Source organism: Cebidichthys violaceus, unplaced genomic scaffold, assembly GCF_023349555.1.
Source record: "Cebidichthys violaceus isolate CVI_PGR_0920_01 unplaced genomic scaffold, fCebVio1.0.p SCAF_10, whole genome shotgun sequence".
NCBI lineage: Eukaryota > Metazoa > Chordata > Actinopteri > Perciformes > Stichaeidae > Cebidichthys > Cebidichthys violaceus.
Genome location: NW_027176263.1, coordinates 2,070,079 through 2,089,917, shown reverse-complemented (window position 1 = coordinate 2,089,917; position 19,839 = coordinate 2,070,079). Strand labels below are relative to the sequence as shown.

At 38.8% G+C, this 19,839-nt stretch overlaps 2 protein-coding genes across 2 annotated transcripts in view; both read right to left on the bottom strand.

Annotated features, from left to right (window-relative positions):
- Positions 1-13,609, bottom strand: part of LOC137879415 (protein bicaudal C homolog 1-like) — a 54,625-nt gene extending 41,016 nt beyond the window's left edge. Inside the window, exon 1 of the mRNA XM_068720114.1 lies at positions 13,090-13,609. Within this exon, the coding sequence (XP_068576215.1) occupies positions 13,090-13,282 (193 nt within the window). The 5' untranslated portion in view covers positions 13,283-13,609. The remainder of the gene's footprint in view (positions 1-13,089) is intronic.
- Positions 13,610-15,146: 1,537 nt separating this feature from the next.
- LOC137879405 (ubiquitin-conjugating enzyme E2 2-like) lies at positions 15,147-18,337 on the bottom strand. The gene is made up of 7 exons (XM_068720102.1): positions 18,177-18,337; positions 17,599-17,662; positions 17,414-17,445; positions 17,000-17,077; positions 16,800-16,905; positions 15,611-15,704; positions 15,147-15,516 (listed from the first exon to the last, which is right to left on the bottom strand). Exons 1-7 carry the CDS (start codon positions 18,198-18,200, stop codon positions 15,471-15,473), a joined length of 444 nt encoding a protein of 147 aa, XP_068576203.1. The 5' UTR covers positions 18,201-18,337; the 3' UTR covers positions 15,147-15,470.
- Positions 18,338-19,839: the final 1,502 nt, after the last annotated feature.

The following is a 19,839-nucleotide window of genomic DNA, read 5'->3' as shown; positions in this document are numbered from 1 at the left end:
ACCAGGTTTTGTTTTTTTTACTGCCAATCGTGGGTGCAAGGGGTGCAATGCTAAATCTGTGGAGTGATATTGAATTAGCTGCTCCTAACATTCACCACCCACTAGCTCAGTTTCTTTGTCAACTGACAATTTGTAATCCCTGCTGAGCAATTTGTTTCAAGTTATTGTTGAGATCAACATCTGAGATTTGTAGTTCAGCTGCTGACTGGCAACCTTTTTCAATGCAGGAAACCACCAAATCAAAATATGGTGGCTCTCAAATTCACAATCTATTGTCTTGTAGATTTGATTTGCCAACAACATTGGCTCCTTCACATCTGTCGGGATCCCCTTTCTCAAATAATTGGCAGACATTTTACCACAACAATGCAGCGCTCATGCCTCGTTGCTTTGATCATTATTATTTACCATCCCACCCATTTTAAATTAATGGCTTTCCTTAAGACCAGAGGTCTTCAACAGGGGGTCCGCGAAATTTTTGGTTGATTAGACAATTTTTATTTTTTTTTCCAAACACGAATCTGTCCATTATTTTAATAGTTCTGTATTATATGAAAGATAACAGGTATGTTTATGCATGGCAGTGGTACCAATAGGCCATCACTCATTTTCTTTTCCATATTTATGTTTAAAATAAAAACGTCAATTTGAAAAGCTTGTATGCATGATTATCATGCAAGGTGTGTTTCTAAATGGCAGTGGCACGGCCACCCTACTCACTGTACCTTTAAAATAAAAACATGAATATATGAACCTGTGTATTATTTGAATAGCTTAGTATTGAATACACAATAAAAAGGTATGTTCATACATGGCACTAGGCTCAGTTTAATATAAAACACAATTTTATACAATATACTGTATGTAGTAGAGGGTCCCTGCTCCATCTCTCTATCAGTTTGGGGGTCCTTGGCCTGAAAAACGTTGAAGACCGCTGCTTAGGACTGATCGGACAATCGTTGAAAAGAACATCCCTGATTTAACATATAATTTTTCAGCACTTAGCTGCACTGATTTACATCAAGGAGACTTTGTTTCAGTTGTTTCTAGAATGCTAGAATGGTCTAATGGTGTTTCCTTGGCCCAGGTTACACAAGGACAACACAGCGCTCCTCCCTTCCAGCACAGCAGATTGTAAAAGCATCACAGCTGAAAAACGACACAAGACCCCTGAGCACACATCAAATGTTGCAATCAATCCTGTCCTCTGTCGTTTTTTAAAAATATGGAGCAAATAATGAATTTAAAGCAGTTATCTGGATTGTCTATTCTATTGACAAAGTAAACACGATGGTTACAGTTAATCAGATCCACACCCTGTTATTCTCTCCATCTAATTACATTATGTATGTAATCACTGCCACTAAACGTGAAGGACTGAGAGAAGGTTCAGTGAAAGGCATACAGGACTCGAGGCTGGCAGACTGAACGGGGTCTGGTATCCATTATTTTACAGGGAGACGAACTTTCTGGGCGATTCCGCTGTTTTGACACTGAAGGAATGTAAACAGTGTTGACTGTTACAGTTATTGGTTCAATCCACGCACACAACAATCAAACAATCAATTGAAACACGGGCCATAACAAACCAAACCAAGACATCTTGACATGAATGTTTTCACTGATAGCTAGTTTCAGTTCTACGCTAGCCAGGTTTAATGGAAAGGTGGACAAATCCTCAATGGCTTTTCACTAACAAGAGGGCAAATACCTTATAGCTCAGATTTAAGCCAAAATCCATTCATTTTGAACACACCATGTCATTCATTCAATTACCACCATATAATAAAAAGGGGGGAGTTTGTACACCTGGTTAACCCAACATTCGTGCCGTGCCAGAATTGTCAAACAAAGTCCATGAAGTCAAAGTATTTCTATAAAGACAGGAGCTTTTCAAGTTACGAAAAGCAAGGAGAGCCCCTGAAGGCACCGGCTAAATCTCTAAATTTGCAGAGCTGCTTACACAAAATCCTTTGCACTGGCAATAACCACAAGAGGACTTAAGGTGAAACTTGGGACATTCACAGAAAAGTCTACGCAAGCATTGAAATGAGAAAAGTTATACAACTCCTATTTCACCAGGATAGGATTTCATAACAAAATGACAAGTCTAATCCAGGGAAGGTTTGACATCTCAGTGTACCATCTGCTCACAAGCCTTTACTAAAATGAGACAGATAACTATTAGAGCCAGACTTGTGAGCTCTTGTGAATATGAAAGAACTACATTTCCCATATTTTATAAAAAGAGCGGGAGAGCACAATGTTTTCACACCAGCTCTCCAATGTCCTTCCCGCCAGTGTGCCGCAGCAGCAGCTCTCAGCTGATTCAACACGCAGCTAGTGAGAGGGCCTCCGGGAGCCGTGGCAAAACAAGAGCACACACGCAATGCAATGAACTCATTGGGTGCACCCATGCTTAATAATACGTTAACACAAGCTTTTACACTGTAATGTACACATGGGATGTCTCCATGCTAGGGCTGGACAATTTAGTAAAGAAATATCTAATCTATCTATTTTGACTGCAATATGAGTTGCGTTACTGGAGGGAATGATAACTTTTACATCATTTTCAATTTTTATTGAAAAACAAAATGATTATGGTGTGATTTCTGTAGTGATCTGTACCAATCAAAGTTGTTTTCTTTAGTTTCTTAGAATGTCATGTGAAGGCCAAGACTTCTCTGCAGCACAACAAGATTTAATAAAAAATTGTATTTTGACAAACATTTCCCCTTTAAGAAATGCTGTGCCTCCTGCCATTTGAAAGTTGCAGTAAACAATATTGCAATTGCTACAATTTCCATGAATTGTGCAGCCCTCCTTCAGGCCTGACTAAGGCGGGATCATGTTATTTTAACCTAGATTCAGATCATTAGAGAAAAAATGTGCGGTTACTAAATACTCTGCAATAAACAAACATTCGTCTCAGATTTGGTAACACCAGATGTTACAGCCAAAACGTAGTGTTAATGTGAAATGTAGACGTGACACCATTTGACGCACCAACAGCTGAATCAGTATCCATACATAGTTGCATCACTCATTCAGGGAGAGTAAAATGGATATAACTTCTATCGATAAAGGTATATTTAATGTTATATTCACAATATAACATATTTCCTGGAAGTTCAATTGAGGGTTTTGATAAAATCCCTAGCTGGGAAAGTCCAACTTTGTCTATTCAAGTGATTAAATACCTGATAAATTACTCCACCGCATTGCAACATTGCTGATTGTTCTGATTTGCCTGAAACATTGCCTGTCAACCAGACAGAGATATTATAAGGAATAGCTTCCTTTGTGTAAATGGTGCAGTAAAATTTGACAGGTGACAAATCTAAAATGTCTCACAGTATACAGCTTCATATCACCCAGCCCTCACACACAGTCATTTTAGCAATAAAGGCTATTTGACAGGTAAATAAGAGCTTTAGACCATAAAGAGAAACTGTGTATTCAGTACAATCAATAGCATTCAGTGGGTTGCTATGGAGTGGGGGGGGGGGGGGGCTGTTCTCATCAATCACGCCTAAACACCTCACTTCAAAGACACAATGTTTCTACGAGTGTATCACGTTGCAGCTGACACGCAGTTGGCAGTAATAGGCTCGACATCTAAAAGAAAACAGACAAAAGCCAACACTTAAGTTTCCCTGCGAGCTACTTTGGCGTACGTTAGACAAGTTGGCTCCAAAACAAAAGACTAGAGCGCCTGAGAAACACTTAAACTGCTTCTCTGTGGTATCTAATCACCAAGTTTACAATTACAGCAGAATCGGCTCTTTGCTTTGTGTGATATTTGCATCAACACTGCCAGAGAAGCCTCCCAAGCTTTCAACATCGACTTCTTTATCTATGTAAAAAGAAAGTTGGGATGTTAGTAAAATTTTGTGACTGACAAATATGCCTCTTTCAACAAATCCTGCTTTTTGGGATAAGGCATCATGTGAGATCACTTGTTGACCCAATAGTTGCTCCTCAACATGCTACGTTTTTTTTTTATCTTGGCACCAAAGCTGTTATATCCAGCAATGTAAGAGCCATTTGATTTGTGGTTGAGGATTCCTTTAAAAGTAGTAGTCCTTTAATTAAAACCCTTTTTTGATGTTATTTACTGTCAACATTTTTTTTCAAGCAATAGCCATTCAATGCCTTTACATTCTTTAATTATATCTCAATATAGTAGTTTTCATTCCCTCATCCCCGCACTGAGGAATCACAGGAAACGATGCAGGACATGATTCGAGATTTGTGTTGCTTTTATTGCATCTCATTAATATCACTGTCACCGTTACCATCTACTGTACAAGTATCTGAATCTGCAGTTATTTCTGACTGACTTCTTAATTAAAACAATAGGAGTTTGTTTGGCTGCACTAAGAGCGGTTTCTGTAACATTAAACCTCACACAGTAGCGCTGTCACCAAAACAACCAGACCTGAAATCTTCAGGAATATAACTCGACGCTTTGAAAACCACCATCACTTCTCAAGCTCTGGTAAATAAACACCCACAGAACGAACACCTGTCAGCTTACTTCTGTACCGAGCAGAAGTCACACTCCGTGCTCAAAACGTCTCCTCTCTCCTCTCGCCTCCTGCAGGGTTGCCAAGCAACTGTGCCATCAAATAAATGCAGTAAGTGCCACACGTTGCAGTACTTTCCTGCCGACAAAGATGACAGCAGGCAAGAGTCACAAGACTCACCGACCTCGAGGTCAGGCGGACGAGAAGGTCTAAAAATAATTACAAACAGACTTTAAATCATGGTTTTCCCTTTAAAACAGTCCATTATGACTTCACATTAACAGACATTTATTTACACAGGAGCATCTTTTCAGTAAGATTCTCCAGTCCAGGAAAAAAGACACAGACTGGCATGAGGCTGCTGTTGGTAACATGTTTGGGTTATCATCTCCTCCGTTATCTCTTTTGTATGAATGCTGCCAAGTGATTACACAACACTGTACATTCCTGGTGCCTGGTATCTACTGTGTTAGATCCCCCACGGAGCAAAGGGAGTCAGTCTCACTTAACAGGCCGAGAGTTGCCCGGTAAACATTACATTGTGGCTATGGGGAAATCATTGACATTTCACATTCATCTGCATTTCAACCATAAGGTCATACACGTCTCCATTAAAAGACACGAGGAATCTGTGCAGGATTTTAGTGATGTGAAATTATTTCCTCGATTACTCTAGTTGATGACTCAACCTCTGAGTTATCTCCACCTATACGTCCAATCAGAGTAGTTTATGCGAAACCGAACAGCTCCGAGGAAATGAACATAACTCAGTTAGGGTCTTATAGGAAATCCCTGCCCTTGGACTCTATTATTTTTTTTCCTCCCTTTCTCTTTTGTTCAACAGGAGAATATTCTGGCGGCTGCCAGGATTCAATCAATAAGGCACTCTTATAAAAATGCTTCCTCTCCAATCAAGGCAAGTGGAGAAAAGGCAGATTGTACTGGATGTTGAATGAGGAGAGAGAACAACAAACCAAAACCCGAGGTTCTCCAAAGATAAACACTGAAAGCTCTTGGGGGGAGTGGTTAAGGGCCGGGTGGTGTGTGTGTGTGTGTGTGTGTGTGTGTGTGTGTGTGTGTGTGTGTCTGTCTGCACGCGTGCGGGATAAGTCAAGGGTGCCCCCCCAAGAAACGTTTCCAAAATAGCAACCGCAAACCAGACAGAATGTAAATCTGCACTTTGAAAAGGGTTGAAGAAAAAGAGCTTTGAGGGACGTAGAAAAACAGGTATTCATTTCAGCCCATTTACAGTTCCAGAAGCCCAGAAATGGGTCACAACACTCCAGCTCCACTCGGATGGCTGAAATAGGACTCCTGGTTTTATTTTCTTGAGTAATGAATTACAGGTTTTTCCGCCGACTGAAGCTCAATTATATTACAGCTCCTGAAAGCTTCATCATGCCCAGGATGAAGGAATTCAACGCGTAAGCAAAGTCGAATAGAATTGTTTAATTGTATCAGCATGTCCCAGTAAAATCAGAGAGAAAAGGAGAGAGAGCGAGGGAAGGTGGCAAGGAGGCAACTGAGCAAAGCACAATGAAGCACAAAATCCAGCAGTTGAATCAACTGAACCATTCAAATCACTGACTGAATATTCAGATGTGTGTTTGTTTCCCATAGAGCTTCCTCTTGCAAAATCTATACAATACAGAGACACACCAAAAGAGATTTTGTCAATCTAGGTGTCTGATTTGTCATTTAGCAGACAAAATAATTTATCTACTTACTGGAGTAGATGTGTTTTTTATGCGTTATCTTCTCAAAAGGCAGTAGGATATACTGTTGTCAAGTGAAAACTTAAACTTTAAAGGATTAAATGCGTTTCCCAGGCTGATTCTCCCGTTTCATGAGAAATTGACATTTTGGAGAAAGATGGGTTTCCATTGGACAGAAATGGCAGTGCTTCTCAAAAGGTGCAGCAGTGAGAAAAGTAATGCTGGAAACAACATGACAAGAGTTTTTAAGCATGAACTGCTGGAGCTAGCCCGGCTAGCAAGCTAATTTCAGAATTCCTAAAATTGAAAACGATACACCTCCCTTAATCTAACACCTATTTTTCCTTTATCCTTGTCCTTGCACTAAATTAAAGCCATGCAGTACCCGCCATTGTGACAGCAGATAAACAAGAACATCTACAATCAATACTTCCTAAACAACCAGTCAATCCGGAGAGTCTCACTATTTCAAAAGGTCAAAGTTCAATTAGAATGAACTATGTGCAAGGCAAATTAGGCAGAACCTGTTACTGACAGAAGCGAATGCAGCGCTGCTTTGATGAAATGATTGATGATTTTCTGTTGTCTCGACAGTAGCAACTACTCTTATTGTGGTCCACAGCGACAAAATATGAACTGCTGCTGCTTCGGCTCATTCACAACCCTCACACACATTTTGTACAGAATCCATTTAGAATCTGGTTTTAACATTTGAATATCTCCAAATGACAGATGTCAACCTCATCTGAGGGGAAACACAATTTTCACATCAGAAAGGATTTTCCTCTCCAGCGCCGGCTCACTATTGTTTTCCACTCGTCACTGCGTTTTTCCTGAAAGGTGATCTGTGTAAGATTTGCTCTCAAAGTTTCCTGCTTCTACTTTCACATCAGAGTAATCTAATGCCATTACATGAACAAGAGTACTGCACTTGTAAATCAATGTAACTTAAGAATTGTGCCTAATTATCAATTATGGAGATCATGAACAGACATGGGACAATATGCCAATTTGAAAAAATTACAATTCACTACATTATCCCGATAATCATCAAAATACGCTTAAAACTCCAATACTGAACCTTACATTTAGTTAATATGCAAATATTTTGATTGCGACACAGAAAGTACATGGTTTTTAGTCAAAACATTTTTTTGTAAAAAACATTTAACCCTAATCTTAAATCAATTCTCCCTGCATAAAGAAAAAGATAAATTAATTAAAAAAAATAAGCAACATGACATGAGTATTTGTTCTTACATGATAATTCCTGATTTTTTTTCTTCTATTTTTCACTTCTCTCCCATGATAACCGACCAAAGTGGCTTTTTCCAAGTCCCTCATGACAATAGCCACGATTATCCCGACAAAGGAAATTCACCACGATCAATTTATTGTGTTTTTATCCCGATTGTTGATAAAATCCTATATCGTCCCATCCTTAATCATGATGTATGATTATATGCATGTAATTGTGCAGCTCTACTATCAACTTTTTAGCCAAAAGCCAATGTGTGTGGAGTGTTTTCAATATTGCTGCCTGGGATCGGTTGGATTAGAAGGTGAGGGTTGTGTTGTGGTTTTGGGATATAGAGCAACAACTTCACAGTGGATCTGATGGAAGCTGGAACAACAGAGCAGTGTTCCAATGCTCAAGAGGGAGCAAGAGAGAGAGAGAGAGAGAGAGAGAGAGAGAGAGAGAGAGAGAGAGAGAGAGAGAGAGAGAGAGAGAGAGAGAGAGAGAGAGAGAGAGAGAGAGAGAGAGAGAGAGAGAGAGAGAGAGAGAAACTGCAGCACATTCCCCACAAGACACTCACTTCCTGTCTGCAAGTCTTACTCAGCACCCAGGAGGAAGAGGAGGATGAGGCCCTCACACATACTCACCTCATTATGTGGGTATAGAAGCCAGAGAAATAATTCTCCACACAATAAAAATGGAAAATACTGAAAATTATAATAATTATATTTTCACTGGAGGGTAATTTTCCCTTCTCAGGGGAAGAGTTTCCACTGGCCTCCAAATTAATATATTCATATTCTTTTGTGTCCTACAAATGAAGATGTGTGTGAGAAACATTCCAACACACACGTTCAGAACAACTAGCATTAGCATCCTCTACACAGAGGACATAGGTGAAGCCGCAGCACCTATACTGTAGTGATAACATCATCACTGCATACCGAGAATACCTGAGAAGACCTTGTACCTTTTTCCATTACCATAAAAATGCAACAACAGTTTTATTCTGTTCTGAGACAAAGCCACCCAATAATAGTCTGCAATTTGGGAGCAGGAACACAAATTAGTTCAGTGAAGAAAATGATTCACTTAGCCTAATTGCAGGCTGTTGTTGCAGTTACTCGGCAAACATGTTGTTAAGTTGTGTGCACACACTGGCTCACCAGGAGGCCATGCTCAGTCACAAACACCACTAAACTCTCATCATTACTAGTCTGAGCTGGGAAACCTCAAACTGACCCGTACACAGCTGAATACATCAGTGATGATGTGTGCTTAAAAGAAGAAATGTGGAAAGCCTGGTTGCACATGGAGAGCAGACACACTCCGTTTGAAGAAAATGTTACATCTTTCCCACACTTGCCCCATGTCTCTTAACTTCCTAATGAATGTAAAAAAGGTACCCAAGTTCTCTTCCACTGCTCCCTGTACACATAAAACTATCCTTCAAGCTTTCAGGCCTGTGTCGAGGCATCCAAGCCATTAACTTGGGAGTTCTATTCTGGGGTGCCAACGGTACAACAGTTAAACCCAGATGGCTGGCACGGTGAGATTTTGTTGTCACTTTACAGTATTTACTGATCTAAGCCCAGCAACCTGCATCCCTGCCAATGCCAGAGACAGTAAATTTGTATTTGCTAAGAAGTTAACAATTTCTATTTTCTCCTGATGCGCATGGTGCCAGAGTGGGGGCGTAAAATACTGCGAATCCAAATAACGGGTAGTTTAAGTGTGTACGCTGGGATTTTGTTCAGTGTGGAGACATGCTGGAGAGTGACTAACATATTTTAACGGGCATAAAGTGCTTCTGGGTCATTTTTATTATTCAAAATGTATATAACCCCTGACGGTATGGTTCTTCACAAGTCCGATGTCCCACTATGAACCCTTATTCTTAGAAATTAGCATTAGCATTAGCAAAGACATGTTTACGTTCCTGACTTAAAGCTAATATTACCATTATGGCCGTAGACTTCACATGCATTGGAGTAAATGCACTTACAGGAGATCAGATTTCTCTGGCCATACCTCAAAAACTATGGTGAGCTGTCTGCCAACTCAATTTACCAATTACTGAATAAAATGCTGAGGGTGAGATGGATGAAAAAATAGATAAAAACTCATTAAATAGTAAAAAGATGCAGAAAATAAAACAACAATGCATTTCAAACACATGTATAGTATACATAACATTTATCAATTAAATGTATCCATAAATACAATTTACATTTATGTATTTTGTTATCTGATATCTGCTCCTTGTCCTTGGTTATTGTTGGTAAAGATGTGACAACTTCCTGAAACCTTTCAAAAGATTGTATATTACATCCAGAAGGAGCAAATTGGAGAGATTTCACAAGCCTTCTATAGAGACATCACAGAAAATCAGTGAGCATCTGCAATCACTGGAGTGATTGGATTGCCCTTCAATAGAGGGTTGTGATTAATTGTAAAACTTAAATCAATCAAACTCTTAGCTTACCTGCATCACACCATAATCCCGAATCATAGCAATTAGCTGGCTTCGTATCTAAACAATGTCAACACTGAGAGCAAAGCAAAGGTAATTGATTGAAGTATTCAGGAATTGATCAGCCAATTATGAGTCGGGTACAATGAAGAACACAGACAGGAAGCAGATCAATATACCAGATTATCATATACTCGAAGCAAATGAAATTAAACTGCAGACACAAAAATTAAAACTAAACCTATTCAATAATTTATTTAATCCTTAGTATATTTGTGCTGTCGTAAAAAATTTCCTAAATTCTGTTATAAATTAGAACAGCAACGAAAAGTTAAATCAATGAGTTGATCAACAGAAACGTTATTAAAGACTATATTGATAATACATTATTTTTTTGCCATTTCTTAAGCAGTTATGGCAAATATTATGTGGTTCCAGTTACTCTAATGTGAGGATTTTTAGTCATTTTTCTGCTTTATAATATAAATGTTATTAACTGAATGTCTTTGGTATTTTGACTGCTGAAGACGTGACCGTGTGCTGTGGGACATATTGATGAGCATTTTACACTATTGTGTCAACTTTTATAGGTTAGCCTTTCCATTGATTAATCTGGCAGATTGATCAATTATGAAAAATGATTGTCACTTGCAGCCCCATTTTTTATTTCTTGTTTTTTTTCCCAAATCAATGTGTGTCCCTTTTATTTGTGCATAGTATTGATTCATGTATCCATTAGGTTGTATTTTCTCCACCATTTGATAATAAAGAAGCAAAAATCAATGTCTCCGTCTTTCTCTCAAAACCTCTTATGAGCTGTAGGAATGTGTTATCCATAAGCAAGTGCACCTCACAGCAGTTTAAGTAAAAATGAACCACTGACATAATCATTTGTAAGTAAGTGGTGGTTGCTGCTGAAACAGATGGCCATTTCAGCCCCGCAAAAAATGCAAACTAGTGCAGAAACATTACCTGGTTCTGGTAAAAATATGAGAGGCTGAACTATTGTTGTTTGGGAAGTGATCTCACGGTATCGACCCGTGGCTCTTGACCGGTCTTAATTTTCCAGGAAAGAGAAGCCAGAGATACCGTCACAAACAATAAAACGCAAAGTAAAAATATACGGGAGTTCCCATAAAATTATTTCATTAGAGTCCAGATTCTGGCCTTCAGCACTTGATGTACCACGTCAAAGTCTGCAGCTCGTCCAATCAAAACACAGCCAGATGTTCCAGAGATCTGACCCAACTTGAGGAGACCAAAACAGTCTTATACTGGGGTTTGAATTTACATCTATGGCTACGATCTCTGACACAAATCCAGACTATAACTGTAGCTTTTGGTCCTCATGTGCAAAACTCGACAGATGCTAAGACTGTGTAGCTTCATATAACACAACCAGACATCCTGGATTCTTCCTGAAGGCCAGAGGCCAGAGGTTAAAGGTTAAAGTAGTTTCACAGTTGAGATACTGAAGCATTTAAAACCTGAACCTACAACTGACCAGAAAAACTAGGAGACAGATGAACACAGCGGCCGTTTCTTTTCCACAACCTCGCTGCAATGTCAACACGAGCAATGTCACCCGTGATGTCATGATGCAGCAGTTGTGAAACAAGATGTTGGCAGCGACACGAGACCGCACTAACTAAACTGTAAAGACTAGACTGGATAGAATAAACATAGCACAAACAGACGTAGAAACACTTTTAGGACGTGGCGCACGGTTTGTCCGGGACACTCAGTTTTAGGGCCGGCCTCTGGTTAAGTTGTTTTCCTGGAAGAGTTGGGGATGACATGGAGCTTTGAGGAATGTACCGAGCAGCGAGGCAGCAACCGGGACATTCTCAAGGGGAACTATGTCTGTGTGTGTGTGTGTGTGTGTGTGTGTGTGTGTGTGTGTGTGTGCGCATGTGTCTGAGTGTATAGGATAAACTTACTTCAAGACCAGACGCTCGCTGAGGATTACTCCAAAAAGTAGTCACAAATTTTAAACCACAACTTAAACATTACAGACGAACAGCTTCCACCAAGTTACAGTGACGAAACCAAAAAGCTTTTCTCATCCCAACGCTAAATCATGCTCGTTTTAATTACAGTACAATTATGACTGATGTTCCTCCTAAAGGTCTTGTTTGGCTACTGCTCTGCCTTCCTGGAAATCACAAAAAATCCTAATATTCCACACTCTTGTGCGTTTTGAAATGTGTGATAAAGAGTCTCCAGGGACGTTCCAACAGAGACTGTCCTGATGAGCCTGTCATCGCTTGTTTAATGTTCACCATCACTTGCAAGTGATTAGCGGAGAAACCACACAGTGAGTATAATATATCACCAAAACGAATAGTAACACCACACACGCAGTAAAAGTCAACATGAAAGTGTAGAACAAATATAAGATTACTTTTTTCTTTTTTTTTAAGGAATCTTACATGAAGTTTTGAGGCAGAAGTCATGAAAATGTAATTTTTCTAATGAAAACTGTTGCTACTGTACTTGTATACAGCCTTTTTCAATTTATTTTTACCACAGAATAGTAAGCAAACTCCATGTTCAGGTCAATATCAGTTTAGTCTACAAACAAATAAATGCACACCATGGGAGTTTGTGCAGCGACAGCCTGTGGTCGGGGCATGTTACTACCTCCATAAGCACAGCATTGATCCTTTTTTTTTGTCTTTTGTCTTTGACCTCTTCAACTTTCTGTTCAAACTTAAGTTTTGTGCAACATGTACTCTCAAATCAACGTAAAACTACCAACTTGCTTCCACGGTCAACATGTAATCTACTTGTATAACACTAATTGAAAGCCGAACGCTAATTGGCCCCTAATTGTCTTAATTGATTCGTTTCAGATCACGCACACGACACGCTCAAGTTTCCTGACCACGCAAAGGAGTGGCAACATTTTAAGTTACCAAAAGTAAGCTGGTAGTTGTGTAGAGAAAAGGTAATTGTATGAGTCTAACATAAACAAAGGGGCCGTAAGAGGGCGGCTGAAGTGTGCAGCTTCTCGGAAACAACGGGACAGGAGATGAAACGTGGACAGGATATAGGCTAAAACCGCATTATCCAGTGAAAACGCTTACATTTACCACTAACTTTGTAGTTAGTTGTTTTCATTTATTTTACCTAATAACATGACTTCCAACTTCTTACGGTCCACCCGAAACCTCTCCTCGGTCCACTCCGGGTCTGGCAGCGGATGGAGTCCGCTCAGGTCCTCCTCTGATCCCGGGAGAGGAGAGTCGGTGCTGCGCTCGCTGTTGGAGCCCTGGTCCGACTGCTGCAAGTATCCGCTCAAAGCGTCGCACTGGGCAGCCATGGCGCTGCTCAGCAACTTCTCCAGTGGCCACTGCGTTTTGTATTCAACGTGAAGTCGAGCTGAAGCGAAGCAATTGAACTTCTGTTAACTTTTTTTTTTTTTTTTTTTTGGATTATTCCGTCACTTCGTAGTGCTGTGCGGGCTCATTTCAGCGCAGTTGAGACCTTCCTCTGCAGTTTCTTCAGGCCTCTTCGTTTTACCCCCATTTACAGGCGGACTTCTAAAAATAGTCAGGAGCACACTGGTCCACTGAGCTATAGGTTGTCCGCCGAGTTAACGGAGCGCGTTCAGCACACAGCAAACATACCGACCAACTCCTCGAGAAAGTTTCACGTGTCACCCTGCAAAAAAAAAAAAAGCCGGGCTCCTCCCAGAAACACTTAAAAAAACCATCTTCCTCCTCTAGGCTTCAAGTGAAGTCTTCAAACTTTAGTATTTGTGAGAAATTCTCTACATTTAATTTGTTTTTCCTACTGTGGGAGACAACCCTTAAGTCTCATTTAAGTGAAACCTCTGAGAGATTAAAGCAAACTAAATCATAGTTATTATGAGCTAAATATTGTAACAAGTCCATTCTATACCATATGAAAATAAACCAAGGCAGGCTTGACTTATACATAAAAGATCATTTTCCACTCAGACTGGCAGTTTATAATAAGACCCCATGCTAGCAATGTATTGGTTAATAGTAGAAACGCTACATATCCTGAGATTGGGTAAAGAGAAGCAATACAGGAAAGAGAAACTAAAACAAATGTGGAGCAGGCCAACTTTAGATCAGGGGCCACAATTCAAAGACGCTATTTATGTGCTGATTTTGATGAAGTAATACAGAATCAGGAGGTCAGTCATGTAGACAAAAGGTTTTCACGTCTCATATAATTCCAGGCTTAATCTCATGCTGTGGCCAAGAAATGATTTACATTTTCTGGTGATATATGGCCTTGATAAATACAATTTTCCATATGTTAAATTGAAATTTTTATGGTGTTAGCCTAACTCTTTTTTAATTGGTAATTTCCTACACACCGTATTATATCATTGTCTAATATTTTGGTCTGCTGTTTTTGTGATTTGCAGGAATATGTCAGGCCAGGGGCTAGTGATGTTTTACCATCATCGTTATTCTTCATATGTAAATAAAACTCATGTGAGTTGCACTTCCTATTCATGTCGGCCTCCAGAGAGCCCCACCGAAATCTGACATTAGAAAGCAAAGTAACCACAGTGCTGCGCTACCGCGGCTCTCTCAGTCCACTTCTTGCACATTTGGAGTGAAAACTTCAATCATTTGAGATTAAAGGTGGAAATGTCAGCTTTGACATTTGAGCTCTTCACCTTAACATAAAACCCATTAGTGTGATTAATTCACATCACCAATGCACTGCAGAAATTAAATGTGCATGCCCGTATTTACATTAATATCAGCTTGTTTGCACTGCATTGTAGACACATCAATAGGATCATAAGCTGCTCAATTACTGTGCGTACACTAGCCTCACCAGTGTAAACTGCACTGGGAACCAGCAGAGACGATGATAATAGATGGTTTAATTTGAATTGCTAAAGCATGGTACTATAATGGCCACGATCCACATGAATAACCCCTTAGCAAATGGGCCTGAATTAAATGAAAGACAAATATGAATATTAAGTAGTCCAGGAGAGAAACTTCCTGATATAAAAGGCGGTAAACAGTAAAGGCTACCACCTAGTGGCCATGTGAATAGTAGAATAAGGGGCAGACTGATTTGTTGATGATAGAAATATACTATACACTGAATCAAACATTTTATGCCACAACAAGATGGGTCACAGTTTCAGTTTACTCATGTGTATTGACAAGAAACGAGTTGCAACTCACTGATCGATTAATGTCTTTAATGCAAAATAATGAAAAATAAATCCAGTAAGGTCTGGTACAATATAAATCTCTTAAAAGAAAAGTATAATCAGGCCATCTCACCACCACCACCACCACAACAACAAATTATAATAATGACGCAAATTTAAGGGGCAAAAAAAGAAAAACAGTAAAAACAGTTAAGTCAAGTAAAGTCCAAGTAGAGAAAGTGCTCCAAGCGAATAAAACACCTCAACTAGAACCAGTGTGGATGAGCAGTTGAAACAGTACTGTCATATTTTGAGGTGTTCAGGGATGCGTCATTGTTGCTGAATTTCCAGTTCCTCACATCGCATACCTCTCAGTCCATTCTCTGGCTACTTGGTTGTACCTAAAGAGAACAAAGAAGTAGAATGAGTTTCTCAAGATTAGTTGACTGCTGAAAGTATTTCCAAATTACAAACGCGTTGGCTTTTCGTACTCACCTTGGTCGGTCTGATTTGTAGATGTGCGCAATGTCTGGGACTAGTGGATCATCTGGATTTGGGTCACATAGCAAGGAGCATATGGATAATAAAACTGGAAGAAAAAGACCAAAAATTAGTATGCACACACATTTCAATTAGATTAAAAATAATTTCCAACTTCTTAATTAATTCTCCATAAACCAATTTAAATACAAGATGGTCAAGCTTTGATTTCATGCACCTTTACATCAAAATCTCATTAGCTTCTTGAAAAAAAGGTGTATTTTTAGTCATTATTTTCATCACAGATATTTGAAAATCCCCTGTTTGCTCCTCCAATTATACACTACAAAACAGTACAAATCGTGCAATCGCACTATTTTCAATGTTTCAAAGCGTCAAATAGATAATTGAGAATTATTCAATTTTACGGAGCCCTTCTATTTTAAGAGGCACAGCTTTTCTCGTCTTTACGGGACTCGTTTAGCGGTCCGATTATTAAAAGCAGTGATGTGAAGCACCTAACGTACCCACTCACATCCGAAATGAAGGCACAGAAAATAAACAGTCATCAACATCAAATAAAATCTAAGAGCCCAATCGATCCATCAGATTCCTAACACCTTCATTCACTTCCCAACAGTGATGGGGGAGGGAAATAAAGCTGAAACAAATGGTTTCCATAACCACAGATAAAGTCCCTGCACACAATTCTTTCTCTTTTTAGATGAGCAGAATATGGATATTGTAGCTTTTTTGGTTGACATCACTTCACAACTGGATTAACTGAATTTAAAGCTGCAGGGCGAAGACAATTCAGTTAAATTCATTTTTCAAAAATTAAGAACTTTATTTATCCAGCCCATATTGTACTTTAAATGAGAGATGAACATTGATATATTATTAGAGTATTATTTATAATTCATCCAGTTCAATTTGAAAACTGACTACTTATATAGTTGAGATATTATTTAATTTAACTTTCTTTATTTTATTTTACAGTGAATTGCTGACAACATAGAGATGTTGATATAACTACTAAGCTTCTTCAATATCTATGGCACTAAATCATAGCGCAAGTCTGACATCATTGTGATGTTCCGGACCTTTGCATGAGGAAATTTTCTCTCACTGGACCTTGTTGAATTTTAATAGAATACCGCTAAATTACACTGTACTGTATAGGCAAAATGAAGATATTAGTTACCTTTTGATACTGTAAGAGCAGGTGACCACTGCGACCTCAAGATGTCAAGGCAGATGCTACCATTGCTGTTGATGTTTGGGTGGTAAATTTTCGTTGTAAAGGAAAGCTATGAAAACAACAAACAAAGCATTAATAGATCAAATTCCCTTCTGAGGTGATGTAGTTTTGAGCTACTAAATCTCTCAAATAAATAATCTTACCTTTGGTGGTTTAAAGGGATAGTCGGTGGGGAAATGGACAGAAAGGAAGAATACTCCTCCATGATATGGGCTGTCATTCTAAAATGGAGAGGAAAATGTATGTTAAATAATGCCTAGTACTGTGTGGGATAAAATACTATTTGATTTACGAGAGAACCACATATTTAGAATATTTGTAGCGTCTCATTTGTTTAAGATTTATTTTATTTGTTTAAAGTATGGCATTTCCCCTTTTCCTATTGTCTAAGAAATGCCACGAGCTTTAGAGACTAACACTGGGATAGAGTGTGCCAGTTTGTGCTTTCAACACAGAATAGAAAGGGCTGTAATGTCAACATAAAACACTATTGTCTAAAGATCCAGAAGAAGCTTGGTTTGAATAAAATCTAGGAAACTAATCCAGAAACAGCTCACCGGTCCCGTGATGGTAGCTTGCCAGTGAAACACTAAAAAGAAACAAAGATGACAACACAATCTGTGTGAAGATCAAGGCTTTATATCCACAAATCAGAAATACTGCAACACAGTCCCCACAGTACAACAATATTGCTAAACAAGAATGACAGTGGCAGATTAATATAACGCTATCTTAAACTTACAGTCATCCCCTACGGGTCCAGCTGAACATGAAGCTGGAGGGTCCTTCCCTAAGTCTTGTAACTCCTGTACAAATGAACAAAACAACGATTAAAGAGTTTGACAGCTTCCGTCGCACTGTAACGTCAATGCGTTGCTTTAAAGAAAAAAAAAATCTTACAGTCTACTTAACTGTAAACGAATGTTAGCTAATAGCTAACTAAAATGTCGGATAATTAAATCATATTGAAAAGTAGCCAACAACCCAAACGTACAGGGCGTTGACACTGCTTGTTTGCTAGGCCAACTTTAGCTCGTAGTTAGCTGGAAGTTAGCTCGTTTAAGTTGTACTGCGTAACTTAATGTTAGCTAACTGGCTTCTGGGTAGCGTCTTCGACAGTGACATAAATATCGGACTTGCTGGTAGTAAAACCCGTAACGTTACCTCTCGTTAAAGCTTTCACGACCGTTGGTACGTTAGGTTAGCATATAGATGCTATCAAGCTAACGTTAGCTGGTTGATTGGCTAACGCTATAGCGTCATTTCCCCGCATCGCCCCAACATTTTCTGTACATTAACGAAAATAAGGCGGATACTTACTTTCTTTATTCTTTTTAGAGCCATGGCAAGTCCTTCAGATAGGTTAAGCGAAGCTACAGTGTTAACTTTGACAGCTGTCAGCTACAGCTATGCTCACTTTAAGCCTAACCGGTCTTATTTGTTGTGACTAACTGGTTATTTCTTTTGTTTCCGCGTTTTTGTTCGACGATGAAGTATGGAGCGGTGCATTGTGGGGATTTGAGTTTTGTTAGCCACGTTCTCCGTAACACATCGTCCAATGGAAACCACTCTGTAAACTTACCAAAAATATTAACGTTTAGAACAAAACTTGAATCGGCTACAAAAAATAGTCCATTACGTCCAAACAGTTATTATACTCTGACAGTGCACCTATAGGACTAACTAACTACTGGAGAATATGTAGAAAAACATAATAGATGCAAGATATAATAGTATGTGACCAGCACTGAGGACATTCTTATTTGTGTTTCTTTATTATACTTTATTTTGACCAACATGGAGAAAGGACTGACAATTTTGATCTGTTTTTGTTTGTTTTATTTGCTTCTGACCTATGATGTTGTGTTTCTTTGTCATATTTTTGATTAGTACATATTTTTGATTAAGTACAATATAGCCACTTTCATAACTGTATGGTGAAATTGTTGTATTGTGAACAGATGACCGTTAAACAAAAATCTTAGTGTAAATAGTAGTCACATTACAGTTGACTATAACAATGTTATCATATTTTCACTATGAAAGTGAGACATTAGATAACAAAGATCTATTCAAAATAAAGAAAAATATTGAGATGTGCATATTTTTCACTGCATGTCTATAGTCTTATAACCCTGGCCTGAAATGGTTATGTATTGGCTTGTCTTTGACCCTCTGTTCATTGTATTTACAGATCATTTATTACATATGGAGACAGTGGCATTCTGTCTTATGAGTTGCCATAACGTCACTGTTATGACTGACCTTTGAGGAACATATGGTATTTGAATTGCCAGACCTGACTATATTGTAAGCTTCACTAATTGGAGGTTGATATCATGGTACTCTGGTGATTAAAGCCAGTAAAATATTCAAAAACTTCCCCTTAAGGCTTACAGTGTTTTGAGGAAAATATTCTTGCTGGTGAATAATGAGCTGTAACTGTAACAGAGCATTTTAAGGGGGTCAGGGTGAGGGAAAATTTAGGGATGACATCATCCTTACCATGAACTATTGGTATATAAAAACAAGGCAAGGCAAGTTTATTTGTATTATACCTTTCTAACACAGATGCTAAAACAACAGTTTAAAATATAATCAAATGGATGCTAAAATGTATTGTAATAGAATGAAAATAACTTACAAAAATACACAAAATATTGGTAAAAGAAGATATAAAAGTGACTGTACACTGTGCAGTAATAATACAGAGCGGTAATAAATGTTCCCATTTAATAAGGGAAATGAAAGGGCAGCAGAGAATATAACCAATCCAAGGTGCAAGAAAATAAGGAAGTCTATAGTTTAGATTTGACAGTGGCTAAAATTGGTTCATTCTGTCTGCAGTACAGTGGCTAAATCCAACTTGGTGTTTGGTTTTGACTCAAGGCACTTCTAGCTGACTGTTTCTTAAAGATCTATGGGGCCTACTGGGTTCTTCAAATATATCAGAGATGTATGTTGGCCCTCAACACCAGCACTT